Here is an 18,944-nt window from a genome sequence, read left to right on the forward strand (position 1 = left end):
TAAAACCTCAAAAAAGTTTCTGTCCGACACTGGAAGTCAGTATAGACGTAGAGGTTTTGAGCCGCTGTCTGCTCTCTGCATGGCCATGCTGATTAAAGCTTTCTCCTGCCCTTCACAAACGACTGCTGTTTGGAGGCCAGTGGCCAACCTCCTGTTGGGGCCCTCAAGCCTGAGCCTTCACCCGAAAGCTCCATGAACAGTCGCACATTCATTCATAAATATCTCCCAGCACCTGCTATAAGTTAGGCACTACTGGGGATAAAATAAAGAGTAAAATTATCATCCCTGGCTTCCCAGGAAAGAAGACCCTGGAGGCCCAGAGAAGGCCACTGACTTTCTCAAAGTCATACAGCTAAAAATTGAAGAACTAAAGGGGATCTCCAGCCCATTTCCCTAAAGGCGCTTTCTTTCCTTCTCCCCATTCCTTAAAGTTGTAGGGCACAAGGAATTCAGTCTTGGTCTTGTAGGGCCAAAGGGGCCCCACTGTTCCTGCAGCCTAGCTACAAACGAAAACAAGCGGGACCACTCCAGCAGTGTCGGGAGGCGGGCCAGGACGTCAAAGCACGTAGCAGTGTGATTTGCAAGCTGTAAAGAGGAAGATTGCCCCTCCGCAGCCGCCGTAGCCGAGCCGAGCCGGAAGCATCGTTTGCTGCGTTGCTTTTTCGGCAGTGCAGAGTAGAGAGCTCCAGGATGGCTGACGCGGCCGGTCAGGAAACCACGCTGTGCTCCGAGCAGTTCGGCTCCGGAGAGGCACGGAGCTGCCTTGCCTCAGCTGACGGAAGCCTGCAGTGGGAGGAGGAGGACTGCCCATGGTGGTGGAGGATCTCCCAGGCCTTCACCGCGAAACCCGAAGGAGGAGAGGAGGGCGGCCAGGGTTCCCCCAGGGCGGCGCTGCCACCTCTCTCAGGCCTCAAGGCCGTGTTTCTGCCTCAAGGCTTCCCCGAGAGCGTGAGCCCGGACTATCTGCCCTACCAGCAGTGGGATTCCGTGCAGGTTAGCCTGGCGCTCGGGGGCAGGGGCGGCGCATTGCTGGGGTCCCGGGACCGTGCAAGCCACTCCGCGCTCCGCGTCGGAGGCCGGAGCGATCGGTAACACGTCCCCAAGTCGCAGACCCGGGAGCGCTGATAATGGAATTTAGACCTCCCCGCTCCACGACCATCCGCCCTTCTTTTTCTCTGCAGGCCTTCGCTTCCAGTCTCTGCAGCGCCCTCGCCACCCACTCGGTTATGCTGGGCTTGGGGGTGGGGAACGCCGAAGCCTCGCTCGCAGCCGCCACAGCCACCTGGCTCGTGAGAGGTGAGCTGGACCCGGAGAGCCACCTGTCGCTCTCAGCCGTGCCCTCCCTCTCTCTGGTCTCACTGGCCTCTCCTTTCTGCTCAGATAGCGTTTGGGGCCGCGATGTGTGTCTATCTGCGCACTCCTGCGTGGTTAGGCAGGATACAGGAGCCATAGCGTTTGGGGCCGTGATGTGTGTGTATCTGCGCACTCCTGCGTGGTTAGGCAGGATACAGGAGCCATAGCGTTTGGGGCCGTGATGTGTGTGTATCTGCTCACTGCTGCGTGGTTAGGCAGGATACAAGGAGCCATAGCGTTTGGGGCCGCGATGTGTGCGTATCTGCGCAATGCTGCGTGATTAGGCAGGATACAGGAGCCATAGCGTTTGGGGCCGCGATGTGTGCGTATCTGCGCAATGCTGCGTGATTAGGCAGGATACAGGAGCCATAGCGTTTGGGGCCGCGATGTGTGCGTATGTGCGCACTGCTGCGTCATTAGGCAGGATACAGGAGCCATAGCGTTTGGGGCCGTGATGTGTGCGTATCTGCTCACTGCTGCGTGGTTAGGCAGGATACAAGGAGCCATAGCGTTTGGGGCCGTGATGTGTGCGTATCTGCGCACTGCTGCGTGGTTAGGCAGGATACAGGAGCCATAGCGTTTGGGGCCGTGATGTGTGTGTATCTGCTCACTGCTGCGTGATTAGGCAGGATACAAGGAGCCATAGCGTTTGGGGCCGTGATGTGTGTGTATCTGCTCACTGCTGCGTGGTTAGGCAGGATACAAGGAGCCATAGCGTTTGGGGCCGTGATGTGTGTGTATCTGCGCACTGCTGCGTGGTTAGGCAGGATACAGGAGCCATAGCGTTTGGGGCCGCGATGTGTGCGTATGTGCGCACTGCTGCGTCATTAGGCAGGATACAGGAGCCATAGCGTTTGGGGCGGCGATGTGTGCGTATGTGCACACTGCTGCGTGATTAGGCAGGATACAGGAGCCATAGCGTTTGGGGCCGCGATGTGTGCGTATGTGCGCACTGCTGCGTGATTAGGCAGGATACAGGAGCCATAGCGTTTGGGGCCGCGATGTGTGCGTATGTGCGCACTGCTGCGTGATTAGGCAGGATACAGGAGCCATAGCGTTTGGGGCCGCGATGTGTGCGTTTGTGCGCACTGCTGCGTCATTAGGATTTAGGAGCCATAGCGTTTGGGGCCGCGATGTGTGCGTATGTGCGCAATGCTGCGTGATTAGTCAGGATACCCGAGCCATAGCGTTTGGGGCGGCGATGTGTGCGTATGTGCACACTGCTGCGTGATTAGGCAGGATACAGGAGCCAAGTCTCCTCAGTGCCCAGCAGGTTTTTGTACGCCATCTTATCACCCACAGCTAGAAAGAATATCCTCACCCCGCTCACCAGCCCAGCAGCTGCCTTGTTTCCCTTCTATCATCAGGATCCCATGGCCCGGTGAGGTGGCTCATGCCTCTAATCCCAGCACTTGAGAGGCTCAGACAGGAGAATCATACATAATGAGTTCACGGCCAACCTGAACCACATAGCGAGACCCTGTTCTAAAAAAATAAATAATTATTTGGATCCCAGATTCATAAATTAAATGTCCCCTCCCCTTCACCTCTATTGAAAATGCAATTTATTTAATAAAACTACCAGCTGCACAGCATAGTGGAAATTGGTTAGTTCTAGGATAAAAGGAATTGGTCCTGAATAGGAGAGAGAAGGCTCTGGAAAGGATGAAAAGTATTCTGAATCCTCTGGGATATTAGATGTGCTGTAATAATTATATTGACCATCTGCTGAATGTGTGCAGCTTTTTGAAAAATCACTTAAGAAAAAAAAGATACGATTTGATACCATGCCACCTGGAGAATGAAGCAGAGGAAAAAAGGAAAACTGGGTTCCAGCTGTTCCACTGCCCTTTGTCCTCTACCTCTGTTCCTCCAGGGTGTTTAAATCAGACCTCAGGGAAAGCACCTTCTCTTGTATCTTCCTGGCCACACCTCTGCTGAGCCTCCCTGAATCTTGTAGAATCAGAAGACTTCTGCTTATACCTTGACAGTTAAGACTGAGCAAACCATCCAGACATGAGCCACCTGTTTGGAAAAACACTTTCTCTGACAGTATTAATAGAGAAATGGTGGTGCTCTGTGGCTTATCCTGGTTGTCTCCTTTTTTAATAGTAACAATAATAGTTCATGCTTACAATGCTTATTATATGTCAGTCTTTCTGTGCCCTGGTTTGGTCTTCGCAGTAGCTAGAAGATAGTTCTTGCCATTATCCCTATTTTGTAAATGAGGAAACTGAGGCAATGGGAATGTGCCCAGGGTTACACGTGCATTGATAGGGCCTGGATTTCAGCCCAGTTGATTTATCTCCACAGCCCATTTTCATATTGCAATATGCTGAACTTGGTTCTTTTCCATTGCTGTCCTGTTGGCTAAGTTTTTGGAATGCAGTTGGTCAGTAGGTTGATGTTTTTTGTGTCATTTCTAAGCACCCAGTCTTTATCATGAGCATGTTGGCTAAATATGCCCTGAGCTCAGATACGTCATTAAGAAAAAATAAGGTCATGTTAAGAAATGAGAAAATACCCACTTTGTTAATTGGAAAGGATTTTACAAGCTTGTTTTCATCAAACAGGGAAAATTTATATGCAGAGCTTCATATAAGAAATCCCTTGGAATTTTATGATGTGATCATTTTCCATTACAGACCTCTAATGAAATTATGTTGTCATAAATAACAATAGTAATACTGCTAGCAACTAATATCTTGACAGCCTATGTATCATCATCTCTGCAGCAGCCAGTTCATTTTTTAGATGGAAAAACTAAGCCAAAGATAGGCTAAGTCATTTGTCTAAGGTCACTTAGGTCCAGAATTTAGACCAAAGCCAACTTATTCTGTCTCCCACTCTTAACTACCACACTCTTTTGCCACGTAAGATTTTAGAGTGTAGCCAAATGCACTTTGTGAACAGCTGATTCTCTAGTAGATCTTACAGCTCTACTAATTTTAAGCCAAAAAAGAATAGGAAAAGATCAAGTTTCTCATTCTAGTGAACAATATTGTCTTTCAGGTAGTAGAGAGGGCATCCTACTGCCAACCTCCAGCTTTGTACAAGATCCCTGCATACTGCTTCCAGTGACCCACGGAAAGGTAGAATAGGCCCCTGTTTTGTCAAGGGCCCAGGGAGGATACCCACCTGATGGGATATGATTGTGCAGTCAAGGGGGAAAAAATGAAGTCTGATTCAGTCAGCCCGGTGTCAACCAGTAAAAATAATCTTGCTGTGTTCAGAGTCACTACATTAATTCAGTATAAGAATCTTAAATGGAAGGGTGAACATTTTGTGTAGAACATTGTGTACTCGAAGGGAAGAGGTTAAGGCAAGTGAGAAATAGGGCCGTAGTGCCACCTCAAGAGGTATTATTTCCAGGACCAGTTAGGAGGCAAGTGGGTCCATCGTTCCTTGGATACATAGTAAGGAACTGCTAGGTTCAAGCACTGCTGACTCCATCGTACTTACAGGTCTGTCCAGAGCTTATACCAGACTAAGCTCCAAGGCCGCTGTGACCTAGTCAGGGCCAGGGCATGCCAGCCTTCACAGCTCCTGAGTCTTCCTTGTTCTTTACCAGTGCCTTCTTCTCCCTCAGATTCCACTGGCATGCTGGGCCGAATCATCTTTGCCTGGTGGAAAGGGTGAGTTTTTTTTCCCAATCAGAGGACTTCTGGCAGGGTAATGATAGTAACAGGATCAGCCTTATAACACCTTTGTAGAGGAGATTGAATCTGCACATTTTAATGATGTGAAATGCATCTGGAAGAGGGAAGTTACTTCCCAAGCCACACAGCCTAGAATTGCTAAGATGGGAATTGAACCTGAAGCCTATACTCTTTCCATGGTATCAAACTGGTTTACTGGGCAGAACCCTAGGCCCAGGCCTTTGTTCAGGAGCCCCCTGTGCATGCGTTATGGTGAACCCCACCCAGGAATGCGCCCTTTCCCCCAGGAGATTCCAAATTAAGGCTAATGCTGCAAACCCTGAGCTGAGCTGGGGGCTGCATTATCTCCTGATACTAGGATCTGAGAGAAATGGTCTCCAAGTGTATGTGTGCAAGCCAGGGAGACACTGCCTGACACAGAGACAATGAGCCGTCACACAGTGTTACATTACGGACATACCCTGGCCCTGAAGGTCAGAACCAGCCCCTTTGTGTTGGCCTTTCTTCCTCTCCATGTGATCCAAAGGAATCAGGGCTAGTTACCTGTACAGTTACCTGTACATATTACAGTAAATTTAGTGCTTACCAGACCAGAATATGTACTGTACAGACTTTTTGCTGAGTACCCTCAATCAGCAAGAAGATGAAGACAGATGTCTGCCTGGAGATATTGCTCCTTGAGCCCTTTAGACCTTAACCAGGCTTAGGATTGCCCACACTGCCTAGAGCATATGTTTTCTCCTTCAGTCTAAATTACAACACCCTTTCATCCCCAACAGGAGCAAACTGGACTGCAATGCAAAGCAGTGGAGGTAAGAAGGGCCTGGGGCTGAGAGCAGGGAGAGATCTTTGTATTGAGCATTGTTTGGTTGGCGACCCTAACCTCTGGATCTTTCCCCAGACTTTTTGCTGATATCCTCAATGACGCAGCCATGCTCCTCGAGCTTGTGGCTCCTGTACTCTCGGTCAGCTTCACCATGATCGTCAGCATCAGCAACTTAGCCAAGGTACCTGCCTTGGGGTGCTGTGTGAGCTCTGGGCCCTGTACTCATGGTGCCCTTAAAAGGGTGAGAAAGTTCGGACGTTTTTACTGAGACTCAAAAGGCCTTTTGATCTTCCTCTAGCCAAATGGTCCCTAGTACCTCAGGCAGGTTCAAGAGCTACCAGACTGTAAGGAACCTGTTAACCCTCTACTGCACCCGTGGCACAAACTGCAGGTCCTTCCATCTTTGAAAGGAAGCCCCAATTAATTATGCAAATATTGGTGGAATAATAGCTCCAAGCATCCCAGATGAAAAATGGCCAGCAGATGCAGAAAAGCCTCCCCTGAGGTTGGGTCCTGAAAAATGAGCTGAAGGCACAGAGTGAATGGTCTAGGTGAAAGGGACAGTGAAGACCACAGCCCAGGGGTGAGAAAACAGATCTGCCAGTGAGGGGAGAGTGAAGGCAAGCCCCTCTTCTGTGTCGGGGCTGCTGCCAGCTGCTTCAGGGTGGCTTTTCCCAGTGCAGAAACCGAGGCCTGGCGAGGTTCAAGAAAGAACCTAGCCTGTCTTCACCAGGGGGTCAAGTACCTGGCACGGAGTAAAGCCTCGAGGTTCTACGCCAGACCCATCCCAAAGGCCCGCTCTGTTCAGAATCTCTCGAGAGCAGTGTTTCTCCACAAGCACTGTTGGTGCCTGGGTGCAGCTGTTCTTTATGGTGAAGGACACTTAGTTTTGCTGGGAGAGGCACTAAACGTGATGAGGATGAGCGCCTCTTCCTCCCGCCCCACCCTCATCCCCTGGGCAAGAAACCCCGGAGCAGACCACCGCTATAGCTGGGGACCAAAGATTGTGATTTCAGCAGTGTTCAGATTCTCCCCTGTACTCTGCCTTTCGGCCTTCCATCTGTTCACCTGTCAGGGTGAAGGGGTTGGAACAGGCCGTGAACTTCCCCAGCCACAACAGCCAGAGGAAAGAGGGTAACCAGTGACCTCACCAGTGAGCTTTGCCATCCTGCGATTTCAGAAGAAATCCAGGTACCATAGGAGGTCTGGCCCACTCGTGTGGGTTTGGAATTAGCCTGAAAGGTGGAATAGAGCTTCACTGAAGCAGGAAGAGTAGCACAATTACAAACAGACAGAATATAAACAAATTTGGAAGCCAGACTGAGCATGGTTGCTTAGCCAAGGAGTCGGAGATTGGAGAAGTTCTGGGTTAAGAAAGATCTTTGAGCTGGGCATGGTGGCGCATCCTGTAATCCCAGCACTTGGGAGGCTGAGGCAGGAGGTTCACCATGAGTTCGGGGCCAGCCTGGGCTCCATAGTGTGGTCAAGGCCAGCTTGGATTATATAGTGAAACCCTGTCTCAAAAAAAAAAAAAAGAATGATCTTTGGACCTCCCCCTTGGGGAGCAAATTGAGTTTCCTTGGTGCCAGGTCCACAGGGAGGTAGTTTTTTCCTTGAAGAAGACAGGGATGTGGCGCTAGAGAGGAGCAGGGTGAGAACCAGACCCCGAGGGCAGCACGCGGGCTTGTGCCGTGGGGTCGCTGGAGACTTGGTATGGCCGTGCGTTTAGCAGCACAGCACAGGGCTGCTCTGACCTCCACCCATATCTCTCCCCACCCAGTGCATTGTGAGCGTGGCTGGAGGGGCCACACGGGCTGCGCTGACCGTGCACCAGGCCCGGAGAAACAACATGGCTGATGTGTCGGCCAAGGACGGCAGCCAGGTGAGCAGCCAGGACGGGACGGGAGTAGCAGTGCAGGCAGGAGAGAGCCCAGCCGGGCCAGTTTGGGGAGTGGGAAGAAGCACCTGAGTGCCCTGTGCAGGGCCAGGCAGAAGACGCACGGGGAGAGACGGGTGCTCAGGCCGTGAGTCTCAGGGCTGGGGTGCAGCAAGTCCAGGCTGACCTGCTCTGCACGGCTGAATGAGCCCTGACCCTGCCCTCCAGAGGCCACAGCCCACCCCGACCTGGCTGTTCTGTCACGTGAGGTCCCACAAAGACAGGCTCTTGGCACGTCAGAGTACTCAGCATGCAGTTTCCAGGGGCAGCGGCCTGAAGGTGAGCAGGCCCTCCTGGTCCAGCCTCCCCAGCCAAGCGAGTCTGGAGAGCGCATCCTGTGGGTATTAGGTTCTCCCACATCCCCGAGCTGCGTGCTTATGTGACTGCATCGTCTTAACTCTCACACCAACCCTGTGAGGTAGATACTAGTGCAGTTAGAAAGTGAGGTCCAGCGAGGTCTCGGAAATGTGAATGGTTTTCTTTGATACTGAAGCAACTTAGAAATCTCTGCTCTCCAGTCCTACTTCCAGCCTTTTATTTTGTTTTGCTCAATAATATACTAGCACAAAGTAGTGTTTATGAAGCATTAATTGGGTGCCAAGGGTCCCCTTCTGTGAACTCATTCAGTCATTTCTGTGTCACTGTCAATGAGTATTCATTGTGACCATTTCACACATGAGGAAATAAAACATAGAGCAGGCCAGTCTCGCTGGGTGCCCTTGGCCAAGCCCTTCTCTCGGGAGGGGTTGTGGTAGTTCTTCCTCAGCTCTAATTATGTAGGTTGTTAGGAGTCGGAGGAACAAGCCAGGCGTGGTGCACGCCGTCATCGCTGCTCTTGGGGGGCTGAGGCCAGGGGATGACACATTTGGGCCCAGCCTGGGCACCTTGACAATTTGGCAAGACCCTGTCTAAAAGTAAGGGCTGGGGATGCAGTTTGCTGTGGAGGCCCTGGCTTCATCCCCATCGCTGGGGAAAAGAGCATGAGAGGAACACACACAGTCCAGGCCCTTCTCTGGGGGCCCCAGCTTTGTGTGTGTCCTCCTTCACCTGCTGTCTCCTTGGTCCCAGCCCTGCCCTGCTGCTGTTTGTTCCAGGGCTTCCTTGGTGAGCAGTAGCATCACAGGGCAGGCCAGGCATCAGCTCCCCAGCAGGCCCTGCTCTCTAGTGATTTTGCTTTCTTAACCATTCTGTGTGGCTGCCGGAAATGACTGTTTTCTCACGTGGGAAAGAGGGGAGCCCTCTGCTCCTGGTTCCCAGTTTGCTGACTCATCCAGAGCCTTCACTCCCACAGCCTGCCCCATTGCTGGGAGGACTGAGTACAAAGAGCTCTCTAGCCTCAGGCCTTGTGGGGCCAGGATCAGCTCTCCCTGGGACTCCAGTAGTCACAGACACCAGTACAGACTCCTCCTTCCTCCCTTGTGATGAGTCGGGGGACTGACAGCCCGAGGACTTCTCCCCTAGGGTGACTTCAGTCTGGCCCCAGAGGGTTCTAATAACTGATTCACAGGACAAGAGCTTGGGTCCTGTTCTTTGCTTCCTGTGTAGTTCTTGACCCTTTGCAAATTTGGTTGCCAGTTGTTGCACGCCAAGGGATCTGAGAGAGGTCTGCCTTTTACCGCTGTGTAAGAGGGCAGTGCCTGGGTCTGGGGCCCTTGGCTGACTAGAGCAAAGCAGAAACCACATTCCCAGGCTACTGTCAGGGGCTGTCATCCACCTGGGCGGGGAGCAGCTGGCTTTTATAAACGGCAGCTCATCTGGCAGAAATGTTAAAAATTTCTTTGGCACCCCCAGCAGAGCCCTAGGAGATCCCGAGCAGGGAGGAATGTGGTGAAAAGCATTCAAGGACGTGAAGTTGGGTGGGCTGAGGGTAACCCTCCAACCCCTGACCTTTGCTGCCTTCTAGGAGACACTGGTGAACCTTGCGGGGCTCCTGGTCAGCCTCATCATGCTTCCTCTAATGTCGAACTGCCCTCGGTAAGCCAGGAGCAGAGCCGGGGAGGAGAGGCCCAGTGGACCTCTACCCCGCTGGCTGCCTCATTGTCTTGCCCCAGCCTCAGCCTCGGGTGTTTCTTCCTCCTCACCGCCCTCCACATCTATGCCAACTACCGTGCGGTCCGGACCCTGGTCATGGAGACCCTGAATGAGAGCAGGCTCCGGTTGGTCTTGAAGCACTTTCTGCAAAGCGGGGAGGTCCTTGACACCACATCAGCCAATCAGATGGAGCCCCTGTGGACAGGTGAGCCTCGCGCCCTTGGTCTCGAGCGCTGTGCCTCCCAGCCTCTCCGCACTTCTGTGCATCCTCACTGCAGCTTCCCACAGGTATTTGGCCATCTCCGTCTCTATCGCTAGGGGTTCCTTTGCACTGCGTAGTCTCCAGGTGAGTAGCCCAGCGTCTCCCACACATCACTTCTGCCACATGTGCCCTTTGCCCCGGTACTCACTGGCCTCTGAGCAGGGCCCACCTCTGTTCCAGGTTTTTCATTTCCACTAAGCAGACTTGAGGTCAGCATGAGTGTTGGAGGGCAGCGGTTGTGTGACATAGTCCATGGAAGAGATGTCTTTGTTGGATGCAGAAAGGGTGGTGAATGGAGAGAATGGGTGACTGGGTGCAGCAGAAAGCAGCGATGGATGTGGACTGCATGGATAACAACTGGGGCTAGACGGGAAGTGATGAAGGGTTGGAATGGACGGGCAGGGCTCAGCTTGGCCAGGTGGGTCCCTGTGGGTGCTTTGCTGGCTTCCTCCCCACCACCATCACCTTTCCTCCAGTGTCTCCGAGCTGCAGCAGCTGGTTGAGGGGCACCAAGAGCCCTATCTCCTCTGCTGGAACCAGTCGGAAAGTGAGTGTGCCGTGCATGTTTTCCCAGCCTTGCCCTCACTGCTGGACTCCACTCACTCCCTGCCTCAGTTTAGAGACTGCCTGTGTCCTGGTGGACACGCTGGACTGCGACTGGTGCATTCACATTTTTAGGTGCATGCCTCACTGAGATACGTTTTACTCCTCTGAAAAAGGGAGGTACGATAGCTGCCTTATTACCTGTGATGCTTTCCTATGGGTCATATAAGGTGGTTACGTGAAAGCAGTTTGTGTACTGCCACACACTCAAACAGGATGATGCCCTTTGGCTGTCCCTGGGGAAGCATTCTCCTCTCCGAGTCCATGCTTGGCAAAACCAGTCCTTGACATTGCTGATCTGCCGGTGGTGTTAATTCTCACTGGCTCACCTCAGTGAGGTTCGGTGAAGCTGTGTTTGAACACTGGGCCTTTCAGTTTGGCCAGAGCATTGGGAAGCAACGGGAAATGAAGTTGCTCAGGAAGTTAGGGAGGGCTCTTGGTCTTCTGGCGAAGGCCTGTGGGGGAAGACTGGCGAAGCAGAGTGACAGGGTTGAGGGCGTTTGGGGCAGTGACCCTTCCCTGATACCCTCCTTCTCCCTGGGTCTCTGCAGACCAGGTACAGGTAGTTTTGAGCCAGATGGCAGGCCCTGAGGCTGTCCTAAGGGCTGCCACACACGGGCTGCTGCTTGGAGCCCTGAAGAAAGATGGACCCCTTCCACGAGAGCTAGAGGAACTGCGGAACCAGGTACAGGCAGGTAAGAGCCTCATGGTCTAGCCTGCCGTGATTTGGAGCAGGGGTGAAGAGGAGATGGACTGTCCATCCTGCAGAGGACATGTGAGCTTCTGGTTCTTCACCTGCCTCAGGTCCTGAGAAGGATGACTGGGCCATCGTCAGGGAGACGAACCAAGTGCTGGACAAGCTGTTCCCAAGGTTTTTGGAAGGTAATGTGGACCTCTATCTTCTTAACCCCTGGGACCTTCCTGTACTCACCCTACGCTTTCACCTGGGAAATGAAAGACCTGGCTTCTCTCTGTGATCGTGAGTCTAGACTCAGTTTCCCTGTCTGTGGAGTGAGGAAGTTAGGCTGGGCTCTGAGGCTGTGTTAGTGTTGATAGTCTGTGTAGTCCCCGTTGGCATTTAAGAAATAGGGGAGGAGGCAGGGCTCATTTACTGATAATGACCTTTGATTTAGGATGTACTCCATGCTGCCCCTGTTCCGTGTGCTGTCTCTGAATTTTGGCTGCCATCAAATGAAATGTCAGCCTAAGGTTGTCCCAGGGCTCACCCAGCAGCGGAGTCTGGGCAGTGCACAGGACCACAACCGGTCTGTGCCTCTCCTTAACCCTTCCCCAGAGTCAGCCCAGCCACCCCAGCATCCCCCTGTGCCCTCTCCCCAGGACTGCAGGCTGCCGGCTGGCAGACAGAGAAGCACCAGCTGGAGGTGGATGAGTGGAGAGCTACATGGCTCCTGTCTCCAGAAAAGAAGACCTTGTGAGCAGGTCAGGTGGGGCCCAGACAGGAACCTGGAGCGAGGCCGCTTAGGCCGTAGCAGGACACAAGCAGAACGACTTTAATTTTGCTTAAGTGAACAGGCGCAGCAGGCTGGCCGCGGCCTCTTAGGAAATGCTTGCCAGTCAGGTGCCTGGGCCCCAAGCAGAGACGAAGCAGAGGGGAGAACCGAGGCCTGCCCTTGCCCGCTCACCTTTCTGAACCCTGCAGGCTCCCCACGCCCGCTTACTGTGAAGCTGAACCCTGCCCCACTGTGGCTTATGGTGTCCCAGCACATTTGACTTTATGCATAGAAGCCCCAGAGGAACGTGGCCACGGTCATCATGAGCAGGGCATTGAGGTTGACCACGCGGGCCCAAGTCGGGTCCTCGCTGATGTCCTCCAGCCGCCCAGTGGTCACAGCAACCTCTTCCTCCGTCGGGGGTGGAGGGCTGCCTGCCTGACCCCTGCTCATGCCGCAGAGCCACAGCAGGCACTGGCGGAATGGGCCTGGGGCTGGGGCTGGGGTCCAGGGCTCTGGGGGAAATGGAGGGGTCACGCAGTTCAGTGGGAGGCAGGTGGCTTCCCGGCCCACCTCCCCAGGCAGTCCTTACCCTCCATCTGCACCGCTTGTTCTGGGCGCCCGTTCTGTACAGGGGAAGAGGTGGGCTCTTCCAGTTCCGCACCATCCAGGTCCTCCCGTTCCTCTTCGCTGTGCCGGAGACTGAAAACCAGGCGGTGGAGCTGGGAAGGGGCGGAAGCAGGGAGCAAGTGGGAGCTGTGTCCTCGCCCCAGCCGGGCAGGTTGTCCACACTGGCGCACGTCTGTCAGTTTGTCACTCCTGCCCCGCCGCCCTCCGCCCGATCTGCACAGCCAGCCCAGGCTCAGCCCAGAACTCGCTTTCCACGCGCACCCCTTTGCCCTCCGCTGGGTGTCAAGCTGTTGGCCCTGCTCACCCTCAAGCCTCGTCACGCCGGCGACCTGTCCACACAGCTGCAGCCTCCAGTGCTGCTCTGCTCCGTGCCTGTGGCACCCTGCCCCTCGCCCAGCCCAGCTCTGATCTTGTCCCCGTAGCCCACTGTGCTCCAGAGCACCTTCCCCATGGGTGTCCAGGGTGACGCTGTGTCCCTCTCAGCCTGTCCTGTGTGTTGTGTCCCAAAGGCCATGCCAAAGATTGACCTTGGGAAGCTTTAATCACCAACTGCAAAAGTGTTCAGCTCAACACCCCACCCCCCCCAACTACTTCAAATAAATGTCATTTAAGTAAAAAGGTTCGCTTGCTCTGGGAATTCAGACTGGGCTCCTGCGGTCTGCCCCACAGTCCTCAGTGTAGAAATTCAGAGCCTCCCAGTGGGTGTACTCGACGCAGACCCACAGCGGGGATGGCAGTTGGTCTCTGGCCCCGGCAGTGCCTGCCTTGCCACACGGAGGCCAGCACTCACATGTTTTCGTGGAATGGGCGCAGTGCACAGGGAGACTGCGAGGGTGAGTAGGGCAGAGCAGACGAAGAGCACGATGGCGAAGTAGAGGTAGTGCACTTGGCAGAGGAGCGCTGGGCATGCTGAGGGCCGCACGCAGCTGCCCGTGCCAAAGGAGAACTCGGGAATGAGGCGTGCCAGGCCCATCAGCAAGCCCCCGATCAGCCCCCAGAAGGCTCCCTGCAGGAGAGGCAGCGTTAGCCCGCTCAGGATGTCAGGCGCCGCCCCAGCTGTGGGGACACTGCTCACCTTCTCGTTTACGCGAGGCACGAAGACTGCGAGCACGAAGACTGCGGACACGGGGGGCGCCAGGTAGCTGGAGACCGACTGGATGTAATCGAAAAGCTGCCCACCCTGAGCAGCCTGCACCACCGGCAGCCAAGCCACAGACACTGCCACAATGAACACTACCCAGAGCCTGCAGTTGGGAGCCCATTGAGTGACTTTACCCCAGAGGCTCCTTTGCTGCAAGGCTCCATGCCCCAGCCCCAGGCTGACTTGGGAGGCAGGAGGCAGGGGGAGGAGGAAGGCCTAGGCCTACCGTCCAACTAGCAGCAGCTCCCCGTCGCCCGCACGAGGCCGCAGGCAGGTGTAGATGTCCATGGTGAAAAGCGTGCTGCTGCTGTTGAAAATGGAGGCGAGTGAGGACATGAGCGCAGCCAGCATGACTGCCAGCATGAGTCCACGGAGACCTGCAGGCCAGACAGCAGCCGTGAGAGTGAGGGCGCCCTCTGCATGGCCAGTGTCCCAGTGACCCTGTTCATGGGGCAAGGGACAGCCCGCAGGCCTCCCCTCACCATTGGGCATGAGCTTCACCACAAGCCGTGGGTAGGCGATGTTGGAGCAGCCCACCTCCGTGCCACACACCCGCTTGCACACCTCAGGCACCACACAGGCCACTTCATCTGCAAGAGTGGGCAGGATAGAGCCTGACCTGGGAGCAAGGATCACTGGATCCTAGTGGGGCCTAGGAATGCTAGGAGGGGAGAGGTGGGACTTCTGGTAGGAGGCAGGGCTTGGATACCAGCTTCTCTAATCTTAGGAAGGTACAGGGAGTAGGAGCTAGATGCAGCCCAGGCCTCAGGCAGGGGAGGAATGCAGACATTACCCGGGTAGAGAATTCGGCTGATCATGCCTGGCATGACCATGAGGAACATGGGCATCAGCTTCAGGTAACCGCACAAGATGCAACCTGCCTTGATGTGAGTCAGGTTCTTTCCTGCCAGGCAGCGCTGCACTATCACCTGTGAAGAGGGGTGATCAGCTGCCTGGGTGTGGTCCCCGACTCTAGCCCCTCAAGCCTTGCCTCAAGCTGCAGTCCCTTCCCCGACCCCGGCCCTAATTCATACGCAGCTTCTGGCTCAGCAGTTGCCCTAGTTCCTTTCCCTGACCCCTCACCTGGTCGCTGCACCAGTACCAGCCAGAAACAATGGTGAGCCCCACAAGCAGTGCGGGCCACGGCAGGTCCCCTGTCACAGGGTCCCGGAGTAGGTGGTAGGAGTCCGGCCGGGGTCGGTAGCAAGACCTGGAGATGTTGCCTACGGCTGGATCCTCAGACACCGTCAGCGAAGCCACTGCTCCCAGGTACTTGTCAAAGAGACCCGAATACCCGCCCACCTCGTGGAAGGCTGCTCGAAAGAGGCACCGGTGCTAAGGCCCTTCTCAGGGTTCACGTGCCGGAGACGTGTGATGCCCCACCCCCACCTGTGCGCCCCCACGGACTGAGCCCCGTACCGTAACCCATGAGGATGAGGGCCCCCCCAAGAATGACGAAGGTCTGCACCGTGTCCGTGTACATCAGCGCTGCCAGTCCTCCTGCAACAGGCCTGAGTCAGTGGGGACCGCCCAGCCCGCTCCCTGGCGCAGATGGGCCTTTCCAAGGATTTGAGAAAGCATCCCTTTCTGGAGAACAAATTTCAAAACCATGGGCCAAGCTCCCAGCTCGTGCACTGCAGCAGCAGGAAGCAGGGCCTGATGAGCAGAGTGCGGCCTGTTTTAGGTTCCACTGAGGCCTCCTTGGCCAGGTAGCCACATGCCAGATGCCCTCTGTAGACTACCTCTAGGCCCCAGTTTTCTCATCTAAACTGTAGGAGGGCGTGGTTCCCTAGGGCCCATTTCTCATTCCATTCCATCCAGTGGCACCAGGCCGCACTGCTCTGCTCTGCTCTGCATCTGACTTCAGGCCCCACCCTGGAATCCTCAGAGCTGCACTAGGTTTGGACAGAGATCTTGAAAACTAAGCAAGTCCACTCTCAGGCACTTAAGAAGGGTAAAATCAGCCAGGTGAGGTGGCACATGCCTGTAATCCCAACACTTGGGAGGCTGAGGCAGGAGAATCACGGTGAGTTTGCGGTCAAATTCAAGGCCAGCCTGAACTGAGTAGTGAGACCCTGTCTCCAAAGGTGGGGTGAGGAGTAGAGTGAAAAATCTTCACTTTTCCCCGGTTCCCATTCAAGCCCAAAACCAGCTTGACCCTGGAACGGCCAGTCCAAATCAAGGGTCAGTGGAAAGAGACAGTGAGCTTGTTCCCCAGTGATTCCGTTCTTTCTCCTCCCTGGACCGTCACACTTCAAAATCTCTCCTCTCCGTCCCCTTTCCTCCAGCTGCTCCCTTAACCCCAAGAACCCCCACACACACACACACACACACACGGTTCCGGCCCGCTGCCCTCCTAAGCTGCAGCTGCAGCCACCTGTCACCGTGTAAACCATGGTGATGCCCAGGAGCGCGATGACGGAGGCGTAGATGTTCCAGCCCAGAGCCTGCTGAATGAATACGGCCCCGGAGAACATGTCCACCTGGGGAAAAGGCAGCGCGCAGCTCAGGGCTCAGGTTCGCCCCTGCCCGTCCACACACCGAGGTGCGGCCACACCCCAGAGGGGCCTCGTTTCGCAGCGCCTGGCCTTCGCCCGCCCGGACCCTCCTCGCCGAGGTCACCCCGCGCCTCCTTCGGCCCAGGCTGCCGAAGTCTCCCAGGCTGCAGGGGCCCCGCCCGCCCTAGGAGCCGGAGCCGCCGCGCGTGCGCACCGAGATCTTGGTGAAGATGTACAGGAAAAGCGAGAGCACGGACAGGTAGAGGCGGATACGACGACCACCGAAGCGCTTGCGCAGGTACTGAGGCATGGTGATGACACCGGCGGTCAGGTACACGGGGGCGAAGAGCCAGCCAAGGAGCAGCACCACGAACAGCGCCTGTGGGCACAGCATGACGGCGGAGGGCCTGCGTTCCTCTTCCGCCCTCTCCCTCCGAGGAGCAGGAGCGCGGAGACTTTGCTTTCCTGAACATGGCACCCTGAGCCAAGCGGTCCTGCCCAGGCTTACACCGGGGCCCAGAGGACAAGTGAAGGGGGCTGACGCGCCAGAGTCCCGACACCTTCCTGGGCCCTAGCTGGAGCCCTTAGGCCCTGCCCCTGGCCGGTCCCTCCTACTTTGCCTTCTCCAGACTCCGGACCGAGCGCAGACCCCCACGCTGACTGCAGCACCTGCCAGGCAGGGCTGCCTCCGCTTTCCTCTCTGCTCACCCCAACCTTTTGTCCCTCAAGGCTCCACTCCGAGGCCTCCTCCTGCAGGAAGCCCTGAGCTCAGAGCCCTCCAAGGGTAACCCTCCAGGATGCTCCTCAGGCCCAGACCTTTGTGTTCTCTTCAGCTTTCGCACAGGGCTTTCGTCTTGCCCAGAGAAGCTCGCAGACTGCAGCTGCAGAGAGCTGTGAACTGCTTCCCCCGCGTGAGGAAGGACCATACCAACGCCCGAGGGAGTGCCTCGCGCTGCTCATGCAGCAAGCCAGGAGCAGGACCTGCGCCGGCCTTGGACCTTCGCACGCGTGCGCCCTCCCTCCTCCGTGCTGCCCACCTGAGCCTCGCTCCCAGCCCAGCCTCTCCCCACACCTGGGGCGCCCATCTCCGCTCCCGTACTTCACCACCAAGCCACCCCCTCCCCCGCTTTGTGGGTCCTTCTGGGGCAGCTTTGCTGTGGGGAAAGAGCCCTTACATTCCACTCGAATCCAGCCACAGCCAAGCCACTGGCCGCACCCGTCCCAGCGAGGCCGACAAAGTGGCCACTGCCGATGTTGCTGGCGAACAGGGAGGCTCCAACCTGGGTGGCCAAAGGACGGTGAGCCAGGCCGTCTCTCCAGGGCCCCCCTGGGAATCAGCCAGCTGCCCTCACCGGCCACCAGATCATGCTTCGTCCTGCCAGGAAGTAGCCGCCAACGGTGCCTCTGTTGGTCCTGCACATGGACTGGGGAACAGAAGTGGGGCCTTGGCTTAGGGACACGTCTCTGGGCCTCATGAGCCTCTTCAACACATTCCTCAGTCTTGTTGCCAGCTGAAGATTAACCAGCACTTGACTCCCCTGATTGTTTAAACCCCCAGCCCAACCTCTTCCCAGACACCCAGAGCCCCCAGACCCCAATCCCAGTGTCCAGCTGCTCCAGCCCCGTTGTGGCTGATTTGACCTGACTTTTCGCTGGGCCTGGACATGGCCTGCTGGCCAGCCACATATGGACAGGGGACAGAGATCTTGTTTAGAATGCTGAGCTTGATTGAAACCCAATGACCCCTTCAGCTAGCACAATCCAAAGGTGGGAAGACAAGAAATTATGTCGACTGGGCTTCTCTGAGCCCTTCAAAAGATTTGCTCACCTCGGGGCCATGGATTTTCCCTCACATATCCAGGCATCCTTCCCCCACACATGTCTGGGGTCTCCCTAAAACATTTCTCCCAGGCCCCAGAACGCGTTCTCGAACAACCACCCCTCAACTTCTTACCCACAAGCCAACACCAAGGACCAGCAGGAAATAAGCAGCGATGACCAGAACGTCAGCAGGATTGTCAATTAGGACCCTCTGGTCCCCCAGCGCTGGTTCAGAGCCTGCCTCTGTGTGTCTCTCCATTCTGCCCAGGATCTGCCCCTCAAGGGACCAGTCCCTGGATTCTCCCAGGAGAGGGATTAATGGTTACCTCGGGGGCAGTGAGCCGACAAGTCCCCCAGGTCTGGTCACCCTCCCCAGGTTTGTTGAGCTGAATCAGGTCATCTCAAGGCCGCAGGCTGATCCTGGGGAGCTGCACCCTTTCAAGTTCAGGTTCACTCCTTCTGTCTTCCCGGGCCCTAGCCTTCACCTGCTCCCCAGTGTCCAGGCTCAAAATCGCCTCTTCTGCTCCCTAAAAAAAAAATCTATTCCCTTCATAGATCTTTTCCAAAAGGGAGGGGAACCAATGGATGTAGGGAAAGAGGACTAAGGAGTGGGAGGAGAATATGAAAAAAAAGAATCAAAGTGCGTTACATACATGTATCAACTCACAATGTCATTATGTACTCAAACATGTACGAATAAAAATTAAAAATTTAAAATTAGAATCAAAAAATC

General features: G+C 55.3%; 2 protein-coding genes across 3 annotated transcripts; one reads left to right on the top strand and one right to left on the bottom strand.

Moving 5' to 3' along the window:
• Positions 1-667: 667 nt before the first annotated feature.
• On the top strand, positions 668-13,369 carry Rusf1 (RUS family member 1). 2 transcript variants are annotated; one of them, XM_087208966.1, is made up of 14 exons: positions 668-993; positions 1,182-1,296; positions 4,366-4,445; positions 4,943-4,988; positions 5,792-5,824; positions 5,914-6,019; positions 7,619-7,720; positions 9,678-9,748; positions 9,826-10,010; positions 10,094-10,151; positions 10,544-10,614; positions 11,222-11,365; positions 11,475-11,552; positions 12,009-13,369. In XM_087208966.1, exons 4-14 carry the CDS (start codon positions 4,954-4,956, stop codon positions 12,104-12,106), a joined length of 981 nt encoding a protein of 326 aa, XP_087065092.1. In that variant the 5' UTR covers positions 668-993; positions 1,182-1,296; positions 4,366-4,445; positions 4,943-4,953; the 3' UTR covers positions 12,107-13,369. The 2 variants fall into 2 exon arrangements, with proteins under 2 accessions (XP_087065092.1, XP_004856315.1); XM_004856258.4 differs by lacking the exon at positions 4,366-4,445.
• Positions 12,161-18,512, bottom strand: Slc5a2 (solute carrier family 5 member 2). Its single transcript, XM_004856259.4, has 14 exons — positions 18,345-18,512; positions 17,743-17,814; positions 17,566-17,670; positions 16,605-16,769; positions 16,270-16,375; positions 15,312-15,392; positions 14,976-15,205; positions 14,686-14,821; positions 14,375-14,482; positions 14,119-14,269; positions 13,827-13,995; positions 13,542-13,757; positions 12,714-12,843; positions 12,161-12,636 (listed from the first exon to the last, which is right to left on the bottom strand). Exons 1-14 carry the CDS (start codon positions 18,468-18,470, stop codon positions 12,404-12,406), a joined length of 2,028 nt encoding a protein of 675 aa, XP_004856316.1. The 5' UTR covers positions 18,471-18,512; the 3' UTR covers positions 12,161-12,403.
• Positions 18,513-18,944: the final 432 nt, after the last annotated feature.

Source organism: Heterocephalus glaber, unplaced genomic scaffold, assembly GCF_053883595.1.
Source record: "Heterocephalus glaber isolate CG9 unplaced genomic scaffold, H.glaber_assembly_v1.0 deba00000943, whole genome shotgun sequence".
In the NCBI taxonomy this organism is placed as follows: domain Eukaryota; kingdom Metazoa; phylum Chordata; class Mammalia; order Rodentia; family Bathyergidae; genus Heterocephalus; species Heterocephalus glaber.